At 46.1% G+C, this 22,291-nt stretch overlaps 1 protein-coding gene across 2 annotated transcripts; it reads left to right on the top strand.

Annotated features, from left to right (window-relative positions):
• The first annotated feature begins 6,364 nt into the window (after positions 1-6,364).
• Positions 6,365-22,280, top strand: LOC120450816 (rho guanine nucleotide exchange factor 17). Of its 2 annotated transcripts, XM_039633992.2 has the most exons (17): positions 6,365-6,543; positions 6,997-7,157; positions 7,232-8,874; positions 10,318-12,485; positions 12,544-13,138; positions 17,936-18,196; positions 18,370-18,560; positions 18,621-19,066; positions 19,134-19,356; positions 19,584-19,675; positions 19,739-20,385; positions 20,445-20,596; positions 20,662-20,729; positions 20,788-20,930; positions 20,993-21,114; positions 21,176-21,526; positions 21,586-22,280. In XM_039633992.2, the coding sequence occupies exons 1-17, from the start codon at positions 6,428-6,430 to the stop codon at positions 21,743-21,745; spliced, it is 7,539 nt and encodes a 2,512-aa protein (XP_039489926.2). In that variant the 5' UTR covers positions 6,365-6,427; the 3' UTR covers positions 21,746-22,280. The 2 variants fall into 2 exon arrangements, with proteins under 2 accessions (XP_039489926.2, XP_043862189.1); XM_044006254.1 differs by lacking the exons at positions 6,365-6,543; positions 6,997-7,157; positions 7,232-8,874; positions 10,318-12,485; positions 12,544-13,138 and adding an exon at positions 15,497-17,842.
• The last annotated feature ends 11 nt before the right edge of the window (positions 22,281-22,291 follow it).

Raw genomic sequence — 22,291 nt, 5'->3', positions numbered from 1 at the left:
ATGGGGCCTCGTATATAACGACGTCGTCTCTGCCAAAGGAGTTCAGCGCTGAATGGCCACGCCCCCAGCCGGCTAAACTAACAGCTCCAATGGGGCAGCAAAAACGACTTTAACTGCGGTGTGTGTCTTATAAAATTGGGTGGACCCACAACTGCGGCACTTTATTACCTCTTATGGCTGTTAAATTTTAGTTTACTGTAATAACTGAGGGTGTTTAAGTAAATTGAAGGAATAATAATAAACTAAATTAGATTCTGATTCATATGTTACTTATCATTAAAACTCTTTTAATGGCGTTTGTGTAATACTAAGTATTCTACTCCAATCAAAACAAGAGAGAACGCTATAGTCGATTCCCGATATCTGATACCGTTATCAGCTAGTGAAGAAGGAGAGTCTTAAACACAATTTGCGTTGTAGCTTATAGTGGCGTGGCAGAAAGTTTTTGCAAATCGATAGAAATTATAAGACAATAAAAATGAAAAAATATCAAAACATTTTCAAAAGTGTGGCGTAGCAGCTTGGGCGGTTTGAGGCGTTAGAGTGGCGTGGCAAAAAGTTTTTGGTAAATCGATAGAAAATTACAAGACTAATACAAAAATGAAAAAATTCAAAACATTTTCAAAGTGTGGCGTGGCAGTTTTGGGCGGTTTGTGGCGTTAGAGTGGGCGTGGCAACATGAATCGACAAACTTGCGCTGCTTCTATGTCTCTGAGTCTGTATGCTTAATCTCAACTTTCTAGCTTTTGTAGTTCCTGAGATCTCGACGTTCATACGGACGGACAGACGGACAGACGGACAGACGGACAGACGGACGGACAGACGGACATGGCCAAATCGACTCGGCTATTGATCCTGATCAAGAATATATACTTTATATGGTCGGAAACGCTTCCTTCTGCCTGTTACATACTTTTCAACGAATCTAGTATACCCTTTTACTCTACGAGTAACGGGTATAAAAATTAAATCTTGTATTTACTTCACACATAAATGTATTTTCATATCTGACCTATTGTTTAACTTCTTTATAAATACATAAATACATAAACACACTATGCACCCAGGTTTCTTAATAACCTTTAGAAGAGTCCCGCTTTCACTTTCCGAGACTTTCGTATAGGGCAACCCGTAGATCATAATTATTCACCGAGATCTGGGGGACCACCCCAATGCTCACATGTTACATTTACTGTTTCTGTTTCGGCCGCTGTCCGATGATGAATGCGGCAAGGCAATTTGAGTGATACTCACGACCTCGTCCATAGTTAGCTGCGACCACGCCTACATCGCCCAAAACGCTATCCATCTCGGCGTGCATTTAGCATTTAGGCGGCTGCCCTGGCAGCGAAAACCTGGAGTCCGGAACCCGAAAATTAGGAAACGACGACGATCGAACTTTGATGGGACTACACCTCCTCCTGCGGCCACCTTTCCAACGACCCTTGTGCATATATCAATGTGGAAACGGAGCTTACGTAATTGAAATCCATCAAAGCGCCTGAGAATAGCTTTCGTATCAGATGGCTAATCGGGCATCCGGGTTATGCAACCTGCATTTGTATGTGAAAACATAGTTGGGGAATCACAAATATATATGCATATCTCTTCTATGTATTTAAATGCTCATCCCTTCTGCGGAATAATCTCGAGATTTATCTGGAAAGTTGCACAGACGAGATGTTCGCATTAGGGCGTAGTTTGATTAGATAGCAACTCTGTTGTTGGATTTTTAGTAAGTCCAGAGATTAAGTTATATCAGTTATAAGTTATATTTAATGCATAGCCGAAATCTTCAATAATACTGAGATTCTTATGAAATAAAAGCTAGCTACTCCAAATAAGATTCCTGCATGTGCAAATGAATGATCGGAAATTAAACCGAGTTTTTAGCACTTATTTCCACTTTAATAATCTGCTTTAATCGCATACTTATTAATTACATTTTAATACCGCAAAGATGGTTACTCTGTATATAATTTAAGTAAAGTGTGGTTTCTTGATTTACCCAACTGCGGTAATCTCAACGCGGAAATAACACAGTTTAAAAATTGTCTTAAATGTACTCCAGCTTAAGTACCGATTAGATAAAGAACTGGCCATAAATTTATGAAAGTGATTTCCCCCGTGTTCGCTGAATTTCGATCTCCGCTTGATTGCCGCAGAGTTATCACCCAAATCGATGTAACAATCAATGGCCAGAGACTTTAAAGTCCATGTTGCTGTTCAACTTTGACTCTCGACTGGCGCATCTGGGATCGCAGTCGGAGTCGAAGTCGGGGTCTTCCTGCACTGCATCTGCAGTGCACTTTCATAACACAATTTATCGCTGTCTGCTGATACAAGGCAGCAGATACAAACTACAAAATACCGCTCATAAAAACTTAAATCGAGTTAAGTTCCGCTTCATTGTTCGGACTGGCCAAAGAAATAAAAAAAAATCCCACAAAATTTAAAAAAAGAGAAACCAACAACAACGGGCAAACAAATTTAATATGTACTAATTGAATGTTGTGCAGCTCCAGCTAAAGACCCACTTCAGCCCCAAACTGCCGCTCCAACACCCTCTCCATGCCCATGCCCAATCCCAATCCCAATCCCAAGCCCAATCCCATTTGTATCTGCATCGCTTCTACATTGAGTCGGGTTCAGCCGGGTTGAACTTTGGGGTCATTACGCCAGAAACCCAGAAACTCGGCTCGTGAAAGTGCGAAATCGAAAATCAAAAGTGAAACGTCGGCCCAAACAGACAGACAAAAAGGCAGACAGATTGGCTTATAGCTGACTAACCGACTGACTGACATAATTTGATCTTCGATCTTGGCCAGCTGGATTTTTGGGCTGTTCCTAAGTCAAATGCCGAATGCATCTGGTCTTACGCGCCTCGCCCCGAGAGCCAATTTTTCGCCGCCATTTGCCTCGAGGTGTGGGTTACGATTTTGTGGTTTGATCTACGGGCAAACGTTCGATGCAAGACACTGTGGGAAAACCCCTATATGGTGTTAAAAGCCACATTCTTTTTGATAAAGCATTTGTAGATACGGACAAAGAAATTTAGCTTAAAAGTTTTAATTCTCTTTGTTTTGAGAAAAACTCTTCAACTTATCTATTCTTAAGCCGAAGTGAGTATTAAGTGAATAAGATGGATAAAATTATTCATATTGAGATATTCTTGCTTATAAATGCTTAGTGTCATTTTAATAATTTATTTAATGGTTAATATTTTTGTTTGCTCACTTAAGACAGATAAACATAAATTTATTGGTCGTAGCTGCGGTCTTCTCAGTGCAATCACTCTTCTAACTTATAATCATATAAAGTCTGAGCATTCCCCAACAATGTATGTTTAGTATCGGGTGTCCCCTAGACTCATTCTAATGTGTGCCTCCTTGCCGCTCTGAACCAAACCGAGCTGAACTTGAACCGAAAGATACGATTTCAAGCTCACACTTTACAGAGCCCCACAAGGGGTACGAACTGGGAGAATCATTTGATTTGCAATGCAAAAGAGACTGGCAAGGTCTCTGGGCCACGCCACTCTTGATTTCAATTCAAGTCCAAGTTCAGGTGAGCGATGGATATTAAAGGTGCGCTGTTGTCGTCTCCAGCTTGGGATCTGGATTGTGACTGGGACTGGGATTGGGAATGGGCTTGGGAATAGCTACCTCTGGAGGTGTGCTATGTGCATGTAAGTGGTATTGAAAGGGATCCCAGCTAGATGCGCTCCTAATCCGCTGGAGGTGTTGCTGATATGCCGCTGAAAAGCTGTGCAGATTAATCATAAAGGCCATAACAAAGAAGTTTTGCATGCCGACGAAGATGTGGGATGTGGGCTGGTGTTGTGCAGCAGGGGGCATGGGCATAGACATGGATATGGATATGGGAATGGGTATGGGTATGGGTATGGGCATCTGGCACGGATCACGGATCTCGCTGTCACGTGTCAGTCAAAATGACTCTGCTGGCGGAGGGCAGGCCTATGGAATAGTTACGAAAAAGAGCGAAAAAATAGGTGTTACCCGGGGGACTGAGGAGCTGGCTTAATTGTTATTATTGTTCGGAGATGGAAGCCATGAGATGGGAGCGCTTCTGCAGCTGACAGCGAAATGTTCGCAACATGTCAAAACTTTTATGGTTTTTTAATGGTTCTCCATATAGATTTGGACAGCATACGATTTTAATTAAATTTTTCTTTATTTATGAGTGGCGGCAAACTATTTATAATGTACGTACGTACATATCACCATCTTCTCGAGCGAGGGCTCTTATTTATTAATTATTTTTTGTCATTCTTACATCTTGTTTATCTCTGACTTCTGATTGCTGACGCCCGTTTTGCCTTGTCGCCAGATCTGATATCTGTGCGTGGTTTATCAGCCCAGGTATTCCATGGGCAAACACTCAAAAAACCGTGTATTTATCAAGAAGCTGCCGTACAGCTAAAAGAATTCACAATAAACTCACGGATTTACTCGCGGACAGTTTAGTATTTATGTGCTAAACTTGTTTTGGAAGATCTGAGCACTCCGGCCAAATACTAGATAAGCTAAATCAGCTGCTCGAAGTCGGATCTCATTATTCCGGCGACCTTGAGGAGCTTCTATTTGCGCGACGCAGTTGCGATTATGCACATTAGGTGCATTAGTATCTGTCGTTTTGACAAGTGCAACTCCAGCTGCTGATAAGCCAGCTTCGGATCTGGTTGGATTATAAATATAGACCAGGCCGTAGAGAGAGAGAAGCCGTAGTGCTTCTGCATTCCTGAGTGATTACGATGCGAAAGATACATTTGTATCCGATGGACTAACACCCCAGAAATCTCGGCTAAAAAATGCCTTACACAAAATTCTATGTACACACGGGCACAACCATTTATATCTAGATGTGCGGGTACAGAAAGTTTCATAAATATTGGATGACTGAGGATGAGTTGAATAATAAACACATTTCTAGCTTTGACAGCTTTAAAAATACATTTCTAATGGCTTTCAATATATTCCATTAAAGTGGTACGATCTATAAAAGAGTCATTACCTCATTTTATTATACTGGTTTTTAGTGGAACTAATAATTCATTCCCAGACTTTTACTTTAGTACCTGACTGTATGTACATACACGACACTGCAATTGTTTCGCCACGAGCATCTTTCACTCAAAGTATCTTCGGCGTTCTTCTGGTGGAAAAGATATTTTTGGCTTTCTGGCGGAATGATATTTTGGGGACAAATGTGTGACTCCCAACCAGCGTGGTATTTACAACCCGGAAAGTGTTAGCTTTTGGCGGGATTTCATCTAATTTTGTCTCCTATACCCATTCAAAACTCTCTAGTCATTTCTGTAATTTTTACTACTCATTGTTTGTGTATATATTGATAATATCCTTTTGTTTACGGTCTCAGTCCCCAGTTACAATTTTTTTTAACCTCTTTCGTCACTTAGCTTTAAACGATTTGCTTATAATATTAAAGATAGCTGAGTAGCTCATGCAAATCTCTCCTTAAACAATGTGTAGCTGATGGTAAACTCTTGCAGGCGATTTTTGCAGCCCGAACAAAAAGTGGAGACGTCTCCGGCTTGTGCAACATGCTCTGCCGTTTGTTCAACATCAATTAAGATTATAGGAAAGCCACTTGTTTGGCAAAGAAAACAAAAAAGGAGGCTAACAGCAGCTAGCCAGAGAAAAAGTCTTCCACTGAAACAAGAGCCTGGCCAACTCGGGTAACCAATCCCCGAAAGACAATGGACACGCCAGTGGATGCAACAAAAACGGGCAAACCGACCAAACATATTTAATGACAGCCAGCGGATAGTGGCTGTGCCACCGATAGTGTGGCCACAAGGAGGGGCATGTCATGGTCACGGCTTGACTAGCAGCTCTGTGCTAAAAATTCGCGTGCGTAACACTCGGGTTTCGTTGGTGGAAATCGAAAGGTGGCAAATCTGCAGCTGAGGCCAAGGCGGTGATTATCTGCCGGTCGGTTTTGGATCTTTCATTAGAGATCATAAATGCCGTTGCTAATTACAAAATATTTTCAGAAATGACTTGTGATCCGCTGCAACTTCATTAATTAGGTGATCGAAACAGGAGCACACATAAAACATAGAAATCAAAAATAGTTTAATTGACTCAAAAGCTTTTGTACAAGGTTAACCTGTTTCAATATCACAATTTCCTGCATATTTAATATTAAAACTATTGAAAATAAAGTTTTTTGAAATGTTTTTATTGCAAGGCACACACTTTGAAATACATATTATAATATCAAATCTTACTGTAGCCTCGATCGCATTGGGATGAAGTAGGCGCTGCACCAGATAAAAATAGATCGGCTGTGTGCGCTATATCTGAGGCACTGAACTTTACTGCGAGTACACTCGACCGAATTGGGACTGTCATCGCCTTCTATATCTTATGGATCACACGAAATGCCGGAGGCACGTCAGGGATATATTGCATACGACTTACCCTCCCGAGGAACATTTCATGATCTTCCGATGAAGACCTATTATCTGAGCAATGAGAATGGAAACACTTGGCGGAGGTGAAGATCGCAGCGATATATCAGCATGCTGATTTGCTTGAAAATTGGGAGTTCAGCATGTGGCATGCTTTTGGGCGAACATTTGCAATATCCTGTAACCAAATTAACCACTTGGGGCGTATTAGTTGCTTGTGCAACTTGCCTGTATTGGCAAGAAATTTGTTGGCAAAAAAAGTTGTTTATTCTTTGCATGCCTGGAATGATTTTATTAATTATTCGTTTTAATAATTCGCCTTGAACCATTCTAACATCTGAGTTGTTTACCTTATAGTTATCTTAAAAAGTGTTAAACCAAACATAGACTATTGTGTGCTTGTCCAGTTTATTTTAAGCTTATCACGAGATACACAAATGAGCCAAGGCTAAAAATAACCAGTGCAGCTAAATGTTTGTCACTTTGCCGTTACGACTTCTTAAATATTTACGATTCTAAAAATAGCCTTATTTTTGCAGTGATTTGAGAACAAGCTCCAGAACACCACAACCCATAGAAGTTGACCAGTCGGCGAGGAGAAGAAGCAAGAGCAGTCGCCTCATATCCTGCTGTTGCATGCGCCACTCGACGCGGACCGTCGACAGCGAAGCCATTCAGCTGGAAGGGGAGGCTACCATTGGTGAGATTAGCAGCACAGCAGCACATCTATCTCCTAAAACAAGAACTTGACTCACATTCACCACCTTTCCACAGGCGATCAGCAGGAGCCCCACCTTGCACCACTCAAGCTGTCCAGCTCCCTGCCAACCACACCGCAATTGAGCCACAGGGTGGTGCGCGGCCAGGGCTACAAGAAGCTCTCATGGAATGAGGAGCAGCCACGCCGGCAGACAGGCGAACGATCAATGATCGCCCGGGGCCAGGAGGCTAGGGCCAATCCGCCGCTCACCTACCAGCATCTCGCCCACAACAATAACAATATTAATAACAATAACAACAACAATAATAATAACAATAACAACAACGATGTCGAGGAGTACGATCCCATTGCCAAATACTTTGCCAACACGCAGCACCAAAAGCTATCTCCTGCCATCGCTGCGAAAAGCTCACGGATTCTATGCGAGAATTGCTGTGGCGAGAGGCAGCAACAAGTTGGCAGCTCTATGGACCGCCAGAAGCAACAGCCACGGCAGCCGCAGCAGCAACAGCAACAGCAGCAACATCAGCACCACCAGCAGCAGCAGCATCAGCAACAGCAGCTGCCGTTTGGGGACTACGATTCAGTGTCCGATTTGTCGTCGTTTGGCTTTGTCTTCGATGGGGAGGAAGTCGATTCCACGAGGCGCGTATTAGTCGATGCTCATTATGAGGATGCCGCTGACGACGACGATGACGTTGTGCGGCCGCCGGTTATAGAAATAGAAAAGCGGCAGCCAAATACATCAACAACGAAAACGGAAAAATCAACAGAGGCGGCAACAGCATCAGCAGTAGCAGCAGCAACACCAGTGGGAGACGCGTCATCGCCAGTGTTGTCCCTGTCATCTGAAATCAGCGACGAGTCACCAGCAATTTGTTGTTATACAATTGACAAAAAACTGTCACAGCAGCAGCAGCAGCATCAGCTACAACAGCAGCACCAGCAGCAACATCAACAACAGCATCTGCAACACTACAATTCGTGTGCCACCGTTAGCTATCGAAGCTATCGCCATCCGCCGCCAGTTCCTCCAAAGCCGCGTGTCTATGTGGAGTCCTCTGCATCCGACGAACCAGCCCTGAAGACCCGCCGTGTGGTCTGCCAGCGACAACATCATCATCACCCTCAGCCACCTGCCAACCCCTTTCACTATCCGCCCCGAATCTATCCGGCGAACAACTGTTGCATCCCTAAGGATTACCAGCCACATGCCTTTGAGGGCAACTTCAGCAACAACATCAACTACAATTGCCGCTTTGGATCGAGTGGGGAGTGCACTTGGGGGCCGCTGAAGGGGCCGCGATCCCTCTGCTATGATCGACACGGTCGCCTGACCTTCGACTCCCAACCGGAAACGGATGTGGTTGTGGCAAAGAGCAACGGATTGCACAAGTCACTGAGTGAATCGCGGTTGCCAGTACAATTTTACGCAGAGCCCAAAGTTCTTTACGATCCGTACACCGATTTGTCGCGTGTGACTGCCAATGTTATAAACCAGAAAATTAGTGATCGGAATAGTGCGTTTTCTCTACCACTGCAGCACAGTCTTGGGTGCAATGCACTGAACCAAGCGGCTGCTGCAAACCAAATCAACAATCACGATCCAAGCCACGTTAAGCTGAACAATATTCTTCTGCCCTGCCACTGCAACTTCCATGTGGATGCTCCATACGAGGTTAACAAGGAGAACGGGGTAAGTTTAAATTAAATCGGATATGTGCTCAGTATCAAAGAATGTGTTTCAACTTACAAGAAATGGGACAAAATCAATGTGATAAACCAATGGCATATTCGAAAGCCATATGATGAGTTAAAGCGCCCAACTTGAAGAAATGAAGAAGAGAATACCAACCTTAAAAATGTATATTTGCATTTTCCGAAACTCGATGACGACCATTCATCACCAAACTGTCAGAGAGCGCAATTTTCAGCCATAAACCTTTTGTTTTGATCGATTTTATTGATCCCATATATCATATAGTTACTCGTACTTTTGTTACCCCTTCAATGGGCCAGAATAGATCTCTCGGAGATTTTAGTTGGGCCAGAGAATAAGTCATATATGTACGATGGATGGATGGGCACCACCTGAACGGCACGTTCTGCTGCTCAATCGGAGAGATCGGGAGAATGTGGGATCTTCGCCTGTGATTTGTGTTGCTTGCGAGAGTTCTGCTCACCATGGATCTCATTGGTGGTATTGCTCTACTTTTGTGTTGTTTGTACAATTTTTTTAATGCGTCTACTGGCAGAAATAGTTTGCTAGAACTTGGATACCTCGAATCGAAGAAATATAAATAAATATATGGAACTATTATGATTTCTTAGAGAATATACATAAATTATATTGTTATGACGGTTTTCAAGTATGAAATATCTATCACTTTAGGCTCTGAAACTTCTGATCAGCAAAACAAGTCCGATTTCCTGGCAGTGTATTGTAAGTTGGCCTGTCTGCTCATTCATTCCCAGTCATAGTCCCAAAGATCTCTTGTGTTTTCTCTATATTCCACCTACATACATATACCTATATGTATTTGGATTTAAATACGTATGTGGAATACGTACTTTTATATATGCGGCTGAGATCTGTTGTTTATACTAAAAATATCACTGTGTGCGTATGTATACACGAATCGGCTTAATATATGTATATAGGGCACCGTGTTGGCTTGCCTTACATTGTGTTCTCGTGGATTGGCTGGTATGTGTGTCATTGTGTAGCGAATATAATGACGCTGGGAATGAGGAGGCGCCTAATATAATTATGCTGGCTGGGTCCCGGAGATTCAAATACATAATACTTATGCTCATTCCAATTACCATCCCGTATATCCCATACGATCCTGCGGGAAAGCTCTGCCGATATTACACATACGCCGCGTTGACGTTGACTCAATGTTTGCTGCCGCTTCAGTGTATCGAACGGAATTGCCAGCGATTTGTTTGTTTTTATTTTGTGAGCGGGGTGTAGTGGGTTGGGGGTGGGGTCACAAGTACGCCCACAGCTAGTCCATAAAAAGACATGAGGCTGGGTAGGAACGGAGGAATAAATAATGGCCGGGCAGGCCGAGCAATCCGTCGATGAATAATAAACGTTTAACTCGAGTTATCTCTCCCGTTCTCGCACTTTTAGCACACAATGGAGAAACGACGTAATACCCTGGACCGCTTTCAGCGCCTCGGTTTCGGGCGTAAATCATCACCAGCGGCAGCCGCCTCCGCGTCCACGTCCTCCTCCTCGCCATCCACTTCCGGTCCGGAGAAGCAGCGCAAGACGTCGGACCGGTCGGAGCGTCTTCGCGAGCTAACGGAACTTTTGCGGGGAGGAGGCGGCGGTGGCAGCAGTTCCCGCGCCTCGTCCACGCCCACACCTCCACCGCCGCCACCAGTGCCACCACCCCGCAAGCCGCGCACATCGCACCTGGAGCGCCAGGATACGGGCGCCAGCCAAACTTCGGAGTCGGAAGCGGGCAGCGTTCACCTCCGATTGCCCAGCGAAGAACGCACACGTCACAGTGGAGGAGGTGGTGGTGGTCTCAGCACCGCTGCCCGTATATTTGCCTCCCTTCGGCCAAACACAAGTCTCTCCAACCTGGAGGCCTTCATGTTGAGCAACCGCGAGAAGTCCAAGTCCCCGCCCCCACCTGCGCAGCAGAATCAAAGACCTGCGGCCAGCAGATGCGTAGATGCGTCGGCCACTGGCAGCAGCAGTGCCAGTTTCGAGAGCACGGCGCTAGCATCACGGCCGGATTCACGCAGCGCGCACAAGGCAGCCCCATTTCGATCCGTTTCATTCTCGCAGATCGACTGCAAGTCCACGCTATCGGCTCTAAGAGATCGCTTGAAACGGGACAAGGCCATCGAGGCGCCCAGTCCCAGTCCGACGCACTCCAGGGAGGAGGAAGTTTCTGTTCCGGATCCCGGTTGGGTGCGAATACCACTGAAAAAGACCGAACTCAGCATCAATCTGAACTACGGACAGGAAAAGTCGCTGGATCACGACGCCATCCAGGAGGAGGATATCTTTAGCAACGAATTGGCAGCGAGTGACAGCTCGGGTATCCTGTTCCCGGCGGCCACTGCCAGCAGTGTGATAGCCGCACATGCCACGATGGAATCGCTTACGGATACCATTCAGTCGGAGAGCGATTGCCTGATCAAGGAGGAGGTACCGACGCCTATACAGCCGGTAGTGGAGATTACACCACCCGCCTCGTCGGTGAGCGGCAGTGCTCCGAATTTGGCCACCCTGATGGAGGAGCAGCTGCCACTGGAGGCCCCTCCGGATAACTTCCTGCAAACAGCTACCACCTGCGAAATCCCAGTACCGGTCTATGAGTGTGCCGCACAAGAATGGCTGGAGACGCCCGCTCAGGAGTGGATGGAGGTGGCGCCCGAGGAATTTGGCATTGTCCCGGAGACCATACAGCCACCCATTCCGCATGCAGCTTGCAAAATCTCCCAGACGCCGTCCACTTTGACCACAGCCGTAAGAAGTGACCTGGTGCCCACAATATCTGTGAGTCGCTCCTCGGAAGAAGGCGATGAACTGGCTAAGATCGAGGACGAACCGCAAGTAGAGGTGGCCACCACGGCCAGGAATATATCAATGGATCGTCACATCAAGGAGTACAGCCAGGATGATTTGGACCTGGCCAATGTCGATCTGAGGAGCTCCTTGGAGGCCATAGCCACGCCGCGACACAGTACAGATGAGCGGCAACGAAGGCATCTGGATAAGTCAACCAAACGGAAGGGCATGTACATAGACAACGCGGACTGGCAAGCTCCCACGGAGCCACCGCAACGTGGTCTAGCGCTGGACATCCGTGTGGCCAATCTGAATGCAATTAAACCCGAGTCTCCGGAAGCTAGCACCCCTGGCGCCTCGCAAATGTACATCAGCAGTCCGCAGAGCTCATATTCCTTCGAATTGAATACCCCCGAACTCGAGAAGGGTTCGCCCTCGTGGGGCAGTGGAGGATTGGTGCGCGACAAGGCGCAGCTGCTAAGCAACTTTAGCTGCCACAGCAGCGAGGAAAAGGACGACGCCTCAAGTCGGAGCCTGAGCTATCTGCGCACCGATTCCACCTCGGACAACGAATGCGATCGGGCCATACGGGAGCGGGAGAGGGAGCGATTCACCTCGAGTCCCACGCCCAGTAGCGGCGACTACGACTACAAGAGGTTTTCGAAGCGACCGCTCAGAGGTCCTTACGGACAGATGCTGGAGGCGGAGATGAAAAAGCCCAACCGGATGCACTTCGAGGAGATTCTTGAGGAGCTCCGAGAGACGGACAGGTAAGATTGAACCATACGGTCCATTGAGAATTGTTATAACTTTCTCTTTATTTTCCAGCTTGCACCTGCGTGGATCAGCTCCTGGTGGGGCAGCTGGTGGATCGGTCAGTCCTTCCCGAAACCTGCCGCAGTATTCCAATTCAATGCGTGTGAGAAAGACAAGTGCCTTTTTGCCAGTCCCATCTCATGCTCGTGCGGCTTCCACGCCCTCGCAGCTGGAGCACGCTACTAAGGGCATATCAGCGGCCACTGCCCAAATCTCTGTGTCTGCCAAGAATCTGAGCCAGGCGGAACTGGATGACCAGGTGCACCACATGAAGCGGGCCGCCTCCGAAGCTCCGGCTCCCAAATCTAACCACAGCAAACGCACCCAGTCGATGAGCACGGAGCGTCCCAGCCAGCACCACCATCACCATGGGCATGGTCATGGGCATAGCCATGGTCATCATCACACCGCCAAGCGTAGTTTGGATGCTGGATCTGGAGACAAGGCTGCCAAAAATGCCCAACTGGCTGGAGGAACCTCGGGATCGGGTTCCGTTTCAGGAGGAGGCGGAAAGGCAGGTTTGAAGCCAACGCCCGCTTTGTTGGCCGAGCTACTTAAGGGTTCCAGCGAGAACATGATCTCCGAACAGCGGAAGAAGACGATAGCGGTGAGTTTATTTTATTGATATCAGTTGAGGTATAGTAGACTGTAAAAGCGTTCTAAATCCAATTAAAACCCTTTTTCGGAGTTGATTTTTATTCCCGTTACTCGTAGAGTAAAAGGGTATACTAGATTCGTAAAGTATGTAACAGGCAGAAGGAAGCGTTTCCGACCATATAAAGTATATATATTCTTGATCAGGGTCAATAGCCGAGTTGATTTAGCCATGTCCGTTCGTCTGTTCGTCCGTCCGTCTGTCCGTCTGTCTGTCCGTATGAACGTAGAGATCTCAGGAACTACAAAAGCTAGAAAGTTAAGATTAAGCATACAGACTCCAGGGACATAGACGCAGCGCAAGTTTCTCGAATCATGCTGCCACGCCCACTCTAACGCCCACAAACCGCCCAAAACTGCCACGCCCACACTTTTGAAAAATGTTTTAATATTTTTTCATTTTTGTATTGGTCTTGTAAATTTCTATCGATTTGTCAAAAAAATTTTTGCCACGCCCACTCTAACGCCCACAAACCTCCCTACGCTGCCACGCCCACACTTTTGAAAAATGTTTTGATATTTTTTCATTCTTGTATTAGTCTTGTAAATTTCAAAAACTGTCAGTGTTGAAGACTCTCCTTCGCACTTTCACTGAGTAACGGGTATCAGGTAGTCGGGGAACTCGACTATAGCGTTTTCTCTTGTTTTAAATGTAGTATGAAAGATTTCATTTGATTTGAGCTGAGCTCGGGAAACTGCCTTGGGAAGTATGCTACAATCCACTCACTCTGAGCGGGGCTCAAAAATGGTGGGTCCTTCTAGAAAGTAGACATTTTCCTCCCTCTATGACTGACAGTTTAAAAACTTTCCAGTTCCGCTGAGGCGATCGTTAGCTTTACACCCTCTCCCTCTTGGGATCCCCCGTTTAATTCCAGCTGCCTTGTCGCACACACTCGCACCCACACCCTCACATGTTTTGACTTTCTCACGCTTTTTTGTTATGCTTGCTTAGTAAAAGTGCATGTTGTGGGTGTGGGCAGAGGCAGTGGCTGAGGCAGAGGCAGTGGCTGAGGCAGAGGGAAAGCATCGGCAGCGGCGCCATGTGAACTTCGAAGCGCATGCTCCAAACAGAAAATAAGGAAAACGGTGCGCATTGGAAATGTGTGTTAGTGTGTTAGTCCCGTTCCGTTCCGTTTCGTCTTGTTTCATTTCTTTCTGTTCAGTCTATTCGTTCCATTCCGATCCGTTCCAGGCACAGTGGTTGCAGGATACTATTTTTACATTGGCAGCTAGTTGAAGTAGGCTGATGACTGGATGCGTGCTGCAGATTGGGTTGGGCGTACAAAGTGAGATCATTTTAAATTGGAAATGTTGTGCCTCTTAGTTTTCTAGTTTCGTCTGGAGTATGCATTTCTGACCCACTATTTTGATGATAAAAACATTTAAAATCGTAAAGGATGTGTTAGTCCAATTCGCATTTAACTGGAATTTTTACCCATAACAAACAAATTTATAATATAATATTTTCTATTGTACCATAATGTTTTATTTTAAGTATACTTTACATTCATCGTAAAAATACAGCTAGATAACCGATTCAGGATCTTTTAAGTTTCAGTGTAAATCGAAAAACGAATAGATTTTTCTACAGTGCATCAATTTCTACTGCTCTATTATATTTTTGTAAGCAAAGTAGTAGTAGTATAGAAAATCCCGGCATAAAAATAAACCCTTTTTTGGACACTTGTCGCATGCAAAAATGGGGAGTAAGCGCACTCTCTTTCTCATATTAGTCGCTCTCTGAGCGCGACGCATGGCATTCCAATGGGGCCTTAACAGCTGAGACTAGCGCTCTACACAATGTTTTGAGTGTGTTAACGATCTGCTTTCGGTCCACATGGATAATTGATGTTTGGACATAGAGCAAATAAAACGAAATTCTTAAATTTACTATGCGCGTTTTTCCTGATTGCCAAATACTCGTGCTGCTGTGTGTGTATCAGTTTTGTTTTAAACGTGAATCTCTCCAGCGTTCCGCACTCTCTCTCTCCCACTCTCCTTTGCTCTCTCCGTTTTCGGTGGGTGGTGGGTGCCATTTAGAGTGGGGGTGGTGCGGTTGGCTTCTTTTTTCAGTCCGCTTGGAATATGAAAAATGGAAATTAAGTGTGTATATGGCACAATGGAATGTGTTGGTTGAGTCGAGTGGCGGAATCGCGCACTCCTGTTGTTGGCCTTTGGATTTGGGATGTGCCACTGTGGCTGCTCTCCCGCGCAGCAGACGCAGCAGTAGTCGCAGCAGCAGCAGCGACAGAGTAGCAGCAGCGAAAGGCTGAAAGAAGACCACTGTGCGCTGTGTTTCAATTCTTATTTGCTTTTCTACGACCATTGTGTGGCGGAATTGTTCATGTTTCGTTCGCTCGTTGGTTTGTTATTTATTTTTTGTGGAGCGAGGAATCCTCTAACGCCGTGTAAAAACCAACAAACAAATCGGGAAACGTGAAAAAAAAAATTAATTCGAATCGTAAATTACCAAACAACAACGAAACCAAATATAAAAAAATAATTCATCGCTGGAGTTTTTTGTTTGTCTGCGTGTGTGTTGGTGGTGCGTGTGTAGGTGGAAAAAGGAATGCATGGTGACGTGCGTGGGAAAATGTCTCGAAAGATGAAAAGTCGGAGATGAAAATCACTTTTTATTTTATTCCAAATTCAATTTTTCTTCTCCTCTCGCTGTACATGTGTATGTATATGTGTACCTGAGTGCACAAGGCCAACCTCTTGTTGCGCCGCGTTACGCCAATAATATACATTGAGTGCAAATATAAACTCTCAACTTAGCCATCGTGAATGAAGTGAGTGGGAGCGAGAGGGCAGCAGGGTAGCGGAGAGGAGAGGAGCGGAGTTGAGAGAGCAAATCAATTACCTGTCAGCCCTCCATGAGTGCATGTGTGCATAGTGTGTGTGTGTGATTGTGAAATGTGAAATGTAAAATGGAATTGTGTGGCTTTTGCAGCCTGCACTGCTCTAACCTTCACATATACCCACTCGCGTGTAACGGTAACTGCAACGGCCATCTATACTGCGCATAAATGTATGCTGCAAAATACGGCTACATTACTAACTGTGCAACACGCTCACCTCCTAGGGAGCTCCCCCACAAACATACACACTTAAAGTTGTAAGCGCGTGTGCGCGTGTATGTGTGTGATAACATGTTGCTTGCTATGCTTTTCTTGTTGCCGTAATCAGGCAATTAAAACGCAACAGCAAAACACAGCTGAACAGCAGTTAGTTCGTGATTCAAAGCAAAAACAAAAAAAACAGACAGACCGCAACTGGTTTTTTTATGTCGCACCCATACATAAATGTCTGTGTGTTTTTCCTGCAACCTAACCCACGCGTTTCCTTTGTTTTTCCTTTGCGCCTTATTGGCCTTCAGTCGGCAAAGGCAAACAACAACATGGTCAGTGTCATTATCAAATCACACACAGCCACACGCACACACGCGCCAACTGCAGGCGGTCGGCGGTGGGCTGGCTGGTGGAAGGTAAGGGCAGGGACAGCAGCGGGGTCAGGGCGGGGTGCTCAAGGCTGTCCCTGTAAGTGAGTGACTTGTGACTCTCTATAGTTACTTACACTGGGAAAAGAGCTAAAAGCTTCACAAATGCTATACGAACAATCACTTACAATATTGTCAACTAGCTTTTTTAACATTATATCATGACTAAAAGTTCGGCACGTTTGTAATATTTTGTATGAGAACTCGTTACATAAATCTATCTGTAGCTGTTTGTGTGTCGTCTCCTATTCTATACATTCGAAATGTTTAACAATAATTTCCGGCAATTTGTTTATATGTGCCAACAAATATCTGTAGTGTATTTTGCTGTTCTGAGTGGAAGTGTAGGGCATGTGGAACGTGGGCAAGTGGTTCTCCCACTTTCCGACTACGCAAGTTGTTCTCCACGCGAGTGAATGAATGTGGGTGTCTGTTTTTGTGGATGTGCAACATCCTTGGCCAGCTGCAATTTGCTTCTTGCCAGTCGCTTGTTGCACTTTCAGTCTATTTGGGCGTTTTAGCCAGGCCAGACGTGCGCTTTTGTCTTTACACCAATAAACAACAAATCCAACACACAGAATGCTTCAGCGGTGCTTTAAGATATCAGTGTCGTTGCGGCAGTGAAACAAAAAGTGGCCTAAGCTAGTAACAGAGTGAACAGAAAGAAAGCGGAGAAGTGACACTTTAATACACATTCCGAGCATGTCGCACAATCGCGAGAATCTGCGACTCAGCCTGTTGGATCTGCAGGCCACCCTGACGGCGCCCTCCCAAACCGTTGCCGCCGCCCTTCTTCCCCAAGCCACCACCCACATGCAACAGCTGCCGAGTGGTAGCAGCAGCCACATCAGCACCAGCAGCAGCAACACCCACTCGCACAGCAGCAGCAACATCAGCGCGTGCGGCAGCAGCAGTAACATCAACTCTGGTGTCTCGCAGGCGGTCTCGATGGCCACCACCACGGTGGCGCGCCTGAGCAAGGCGGGATTTGGGGCGGCTGCCGGTTCAGGGGGCGGGGCCGGGAGTGGCTATCAGAACGACAAGTGCGACAGGCTGAAGAAAATGACTTCGATCACCTGCTCCGACTCGGAGGACGACTCCGAGCGACGAGCGCAGTTCGAGATGAGTAGTAAATGGAATCTGGGCGGTTATGAAGGCGTAAGTCTGGTCGCAATAAACCCCATCTACCTTTTAGTCAAGTGCCCATCTACAATCTTAATTAACTTAACTTTCACTATCTATTTTCTTTAGGACACACGCACCTATGTGGTGCAGGAGATCTATCGGAATGAGCAATCCTACGTGGAGTCCCTGCAAACCGTCGTTGTCAAGTATCTGAAAGTGCTCAAGGCGCCCGAGCACGCCGGCATGATAGACACTCGCACTGTGGATGAGATCTTTTTCATGGTACCCGACATCCTTGAGATTCACGAGAAGTTTCTCGGTGACCTGAAGAACCGCTTGGATGACTGGGATGTCCAGCAGAAAGTTGGTGATGCATTCATGGACACGGTAATAGGCTTTACTGATTACTTTTAATTTATCTATTAACTGAAGAATCACACTGATAATTTGAAAATACCCCTTTGCTAAGGAAACTTATTAGATTTTAAATAATATTTTATTAGATTAAGCTTTGTTTATCCAAATTTTAACCTGCTCTAATATTGGTTTCTTACTCACAGTTCTCGAAGCTTGAAGTCCTAGAGGTCTATACATCCTTTGTGAATAACTGCAATAGAGCAAAAAATGCCATACGCTCCATGAAGCACCAGCGACCCTCGTTCTCCAAGTTTCTTGAGACGACAGCTCGAGAGCACAAGGGCAAGCTAACCCTAGACAATCTGCTCATAAAACCCGTGCAAAAGTTTCCCAAGTGAGTTATTTGCAATACTAACTTGAAGAAGACTCAACATTTAAGAATTTCTTTTTCCAGCTATGAGCTGCTCTTCCAGCGATTGATTAAGCACACGGATCACGATCATCCTGACACGAAGCATCTGCAGGATGTGCTGAAGCTGGTCCATGATATACTGGTGCACATAAACTGCAAGGAGCGCGAGATCATGGAGAATGGACAAAGGGAGGCCACGCTCCGGGAACTGGAAGGTGTCATCGAGGGCATCACTGATCTTATAGCCCCCGAAAGGCAGTTTCTGCTCTTCGACCTGGTCTCCATGCCATCGGGACAAGGGGCGCGCAAGGATCGTGGCTTCTTCCTGTTCAACGATTTGCTCGTCCTGACGAGCATCAAGAAACGAAGCGGTACCATCCGTAAGCCGAACAGCAGCATCTGCCCGGGCACTGTGGCCACCACTTTGGACACCAATAAGTACAAGTTCCTCACCAAGATCTCGCTGGACTGCCTGGAGATTGTTAAATGTGAGTGTAGCTAATTAAATACCTTACAAATTGGGATATAGAACGAACTATTGTTTCTGTTTTGCAGCCAAGGACGAGAACATCAAGCGCATCGTTAGCGAAATCGAGACTTTGGCCGAAGACTGCAATAAGCTGCAGCAAATCACCGATGTAACAGTCACCCTTAAGTACCCGCATCAGTATCTCGAGGATGTAATCCGCGAGCTTCACCGCGAAGTCCAGCGACAGCTCTCTGAACGCCAGACAAACGACACCCAGCTGAATATGCTCGAGCTGACCGTCAGTTCTCCGTAAGTGGATTTGAAAAGCTGTTAAGTTTATGATTAAGACCAAAATCTTATTTATTCACCTGTTAGTTGGAACCTTTGCAACTTGATTTTTGGAATCTGTTGATGCCACCCCTTCATATTTATTTCCAACTACTGTTCTTTTAAACAAAATTCAAAAAGATTAATCAATAGATTATTATTCTTAAAAGTTCAAAGTGTTATTCTTCTTACCCAATCTTATTTTTCAGAAATGGTAACCAGAAGCTGACAGTGGTCTTTAGCAAGACGGAGAAGCGTACTCAGTGGGAGGAGAGCTTCAACGACGCCAAGCAGAAGCTGGGTAAGTACTTTCACTGCACCTCATCCCTATTGAATAAGTAATAGCTCCCATAATTCCCTGCAGCTGCCACCCTGGAGCGGCATCCAATTCCCGAGTTCCTTACATCCATACCGATTCGCAAGACCCGAGCTGGCCTCCAGTTCACCTGTGCGGCAGCCACGCTGAGTGACAATCGGGATGTATGGGTGTGCAACAGCGATGGCTATGTGGGCCAGGTGTGCATCATGTCGCTGCATCCAGAGCCGAATGTCACCAGCTGCAATGGCGTGTGCAATGCCCGCATCCTGTGTGTGGCTTCCGTGCCGGCGTACAGTTCGGCGGTATCCAGTCGCAATAGCAGTGGCGAGCAGCCGGCAGGATCCGGCGGCCAGGAGGAGAAGGATAAGCGCAACACCCCACAGAGCTATACGCAGCAGCTAAGGGATTACCGCAAGAGCATCTCACCCAGCTTCCAAAGTGCCTCCACATCGGCCACGGCGACACCCGAAAAGAAGAAGCTGACGCCGACACCAACGCCGGTAGCTGGTGGTGAACCTGCTGATGCGGCAACCACTGTCGGCTGTGATACTCAGCTGGAACTGAATCTCAGCTCCAGCGACGATGAAACAGAGGCAGCGGCCGCCTCCTTGAACGTTGCAGGCAGCACGGGATCTGGGGCCACACTAGCGGAACGCGTACCCAGTCCAGCGCCCTCTTATCATGGGCATCAGGTGAGTTTTGGCGAATCACTTTGCCAATGCTCCTGAGACTTACGTTATTTGTCCCGCAGGACTCAAATCCCGAGGAGGGCGAGAGCAATCAATCAACCATGTGGATTGGCACTGAAGACGGCTGCATCCACGTCTATAATAGCACTGACAATATTCGCATTAAGAAAAACCGCATAAAGATCGAGCATCATTCGGCCGTCTATTCCATTTTGTAAGCAAAACTAAACTAATTCAATATCTTAAGTTACTTAAATGATTCATTTGTTTTTGTTTAAGGTACCTGGACAATCGTGTGTTTGTATCATTAGCCAATGGTGATATCTGCGTTTACCTGAGAGATGGTGGTAAGTGTTATTTACTTGGGAACCCATAAACAAGTCTAACGATTGGCTTACCTTTTAGCCACCTCCTGGAATACTTGCTCATCGCATTGCCTGTCTATAGGCACGGTCACCAGTCCGGTGAATAAGCTATTGAACGTCAACGGCCGACTATGGTGCTCCATTCAGGGCATTATCAAAGTGCTGGACGTGGAGACATTAACAGTAAGGAAGTGCATTATTTCCACTCATTCAAGACTTGACTAAATGATTCTTATATCCCACAGGTCGTTAATCAAATTCAGATTTCATCGGACTCGAAGCCGATCACAAATATGACAGTCTCAAACAATCATGTCTGGATATCCATTCAGAACTCAGCGCACATTAAGTGCTTCCATTCCAATACGTGAGTAGAAACTAGTTTAAAAGGTTCCATGATTCCTATTCCTAACACCTCCCAATGGCAGCCACCAACTGGTCACCGAAGTGAATCTCGCCCCCGCCGTAAACAAGATGCTATCCAATTGCGATGAGATAATCCGGCAGCACAAGGCCGCCTGTTTGCGAGTAACATCGCTGCTATGTTGCAAGGATCTCATTTGGATTGGAACCAGTGCTGGTGTTTTGCTGACCATACCGGCGCAGGGCTACGAAAAGGGTGCCATAAACATAGTGCCCACCGGCATTCCTCATGGTCACACTGGACACGTGCGGTTCCTCACGTTCGTGGAAACTACGGGCTTGGAGGGAGCTGCTCCTGGTGCAGGTGGCGGCCGCGATGCAGGCAGCTCCACCAGCGATGAGTACACTAAACAGGGGTAAGCTTGCGAACATGGCAGGTAGTAGCGATTTAATTAACATAAACTACGTGTTACAGGTCCATCAAGCACTCCAAATCCAAGTCGGAGACTAACAACACCCTGATCATTTCCGGCGGCGATGGCTATGAGGACTTCCGCAACTCCGGTGCCAACTCGCTAAGCGAGATCGCTGGCCGCGAGGACAGCACCAACCATCTATTGATATGGCAAATTTGAAGCAGAAGGCGTAAAAACCGCTGGAGGCTCCTGCTCTCGCGCTGGAAGAACAACAACTGAGATCGCCTCAGTGGATGTCCGAGGCCAGCGTTCGAGTGGAGCTATCGGCGGTTTTTATGGGCCGAGCATTAGTCGAGATCGCCAGAGATCTACAGCAGCTGCTAAGCTGGAAATTAGTAGGATTAGCTGACGGACTTAACGGACCGAGGGACGAACTGGACGGATGTACAGATGAACTTGGATTGACTTATGGTTTGGCATTTGATGTATTGTGTGACTCAAGACCATCATCATCCCGACTTTGGCTACTCAAAACAGTGCCAAAAATATAACTTATACGACTCCTGCGCCAAATCACGATTTGGAAAGCACTTTCAATGTACATACAGATCGCACCGCCGAAGGGTATGGAAATGAACTCGATCCCACGGCAAAGTACGATAGATATTTTTGTATTGCTAAGCAGGCAGACTAATTGTACATCTAAACCCCGTTCAAGTCTAAGTTTGTTTGACCCGAATACAGGTCAAACATAGATCATAAAGT

The sequence above is a fragment of the Drosophila santomea genome, chromosome 3R (assembly GCF_016746245.2).
Source record: "Drosophila santomea strain STO CAGO 1482 chromosome 3R, Prin_Dsan_1.1, whole genome shotgun sequence".
Taxonomy (NCBI): domain Eukaryota; kingdom Metazoa; phylum Arthropoda; class Insecta; order Diptera; family Drosophilidae; genus Drosophila; species Drosophila santomea.
This window is presented reverse-complemented; position numbering and strand designations above follow the sequence as displayed.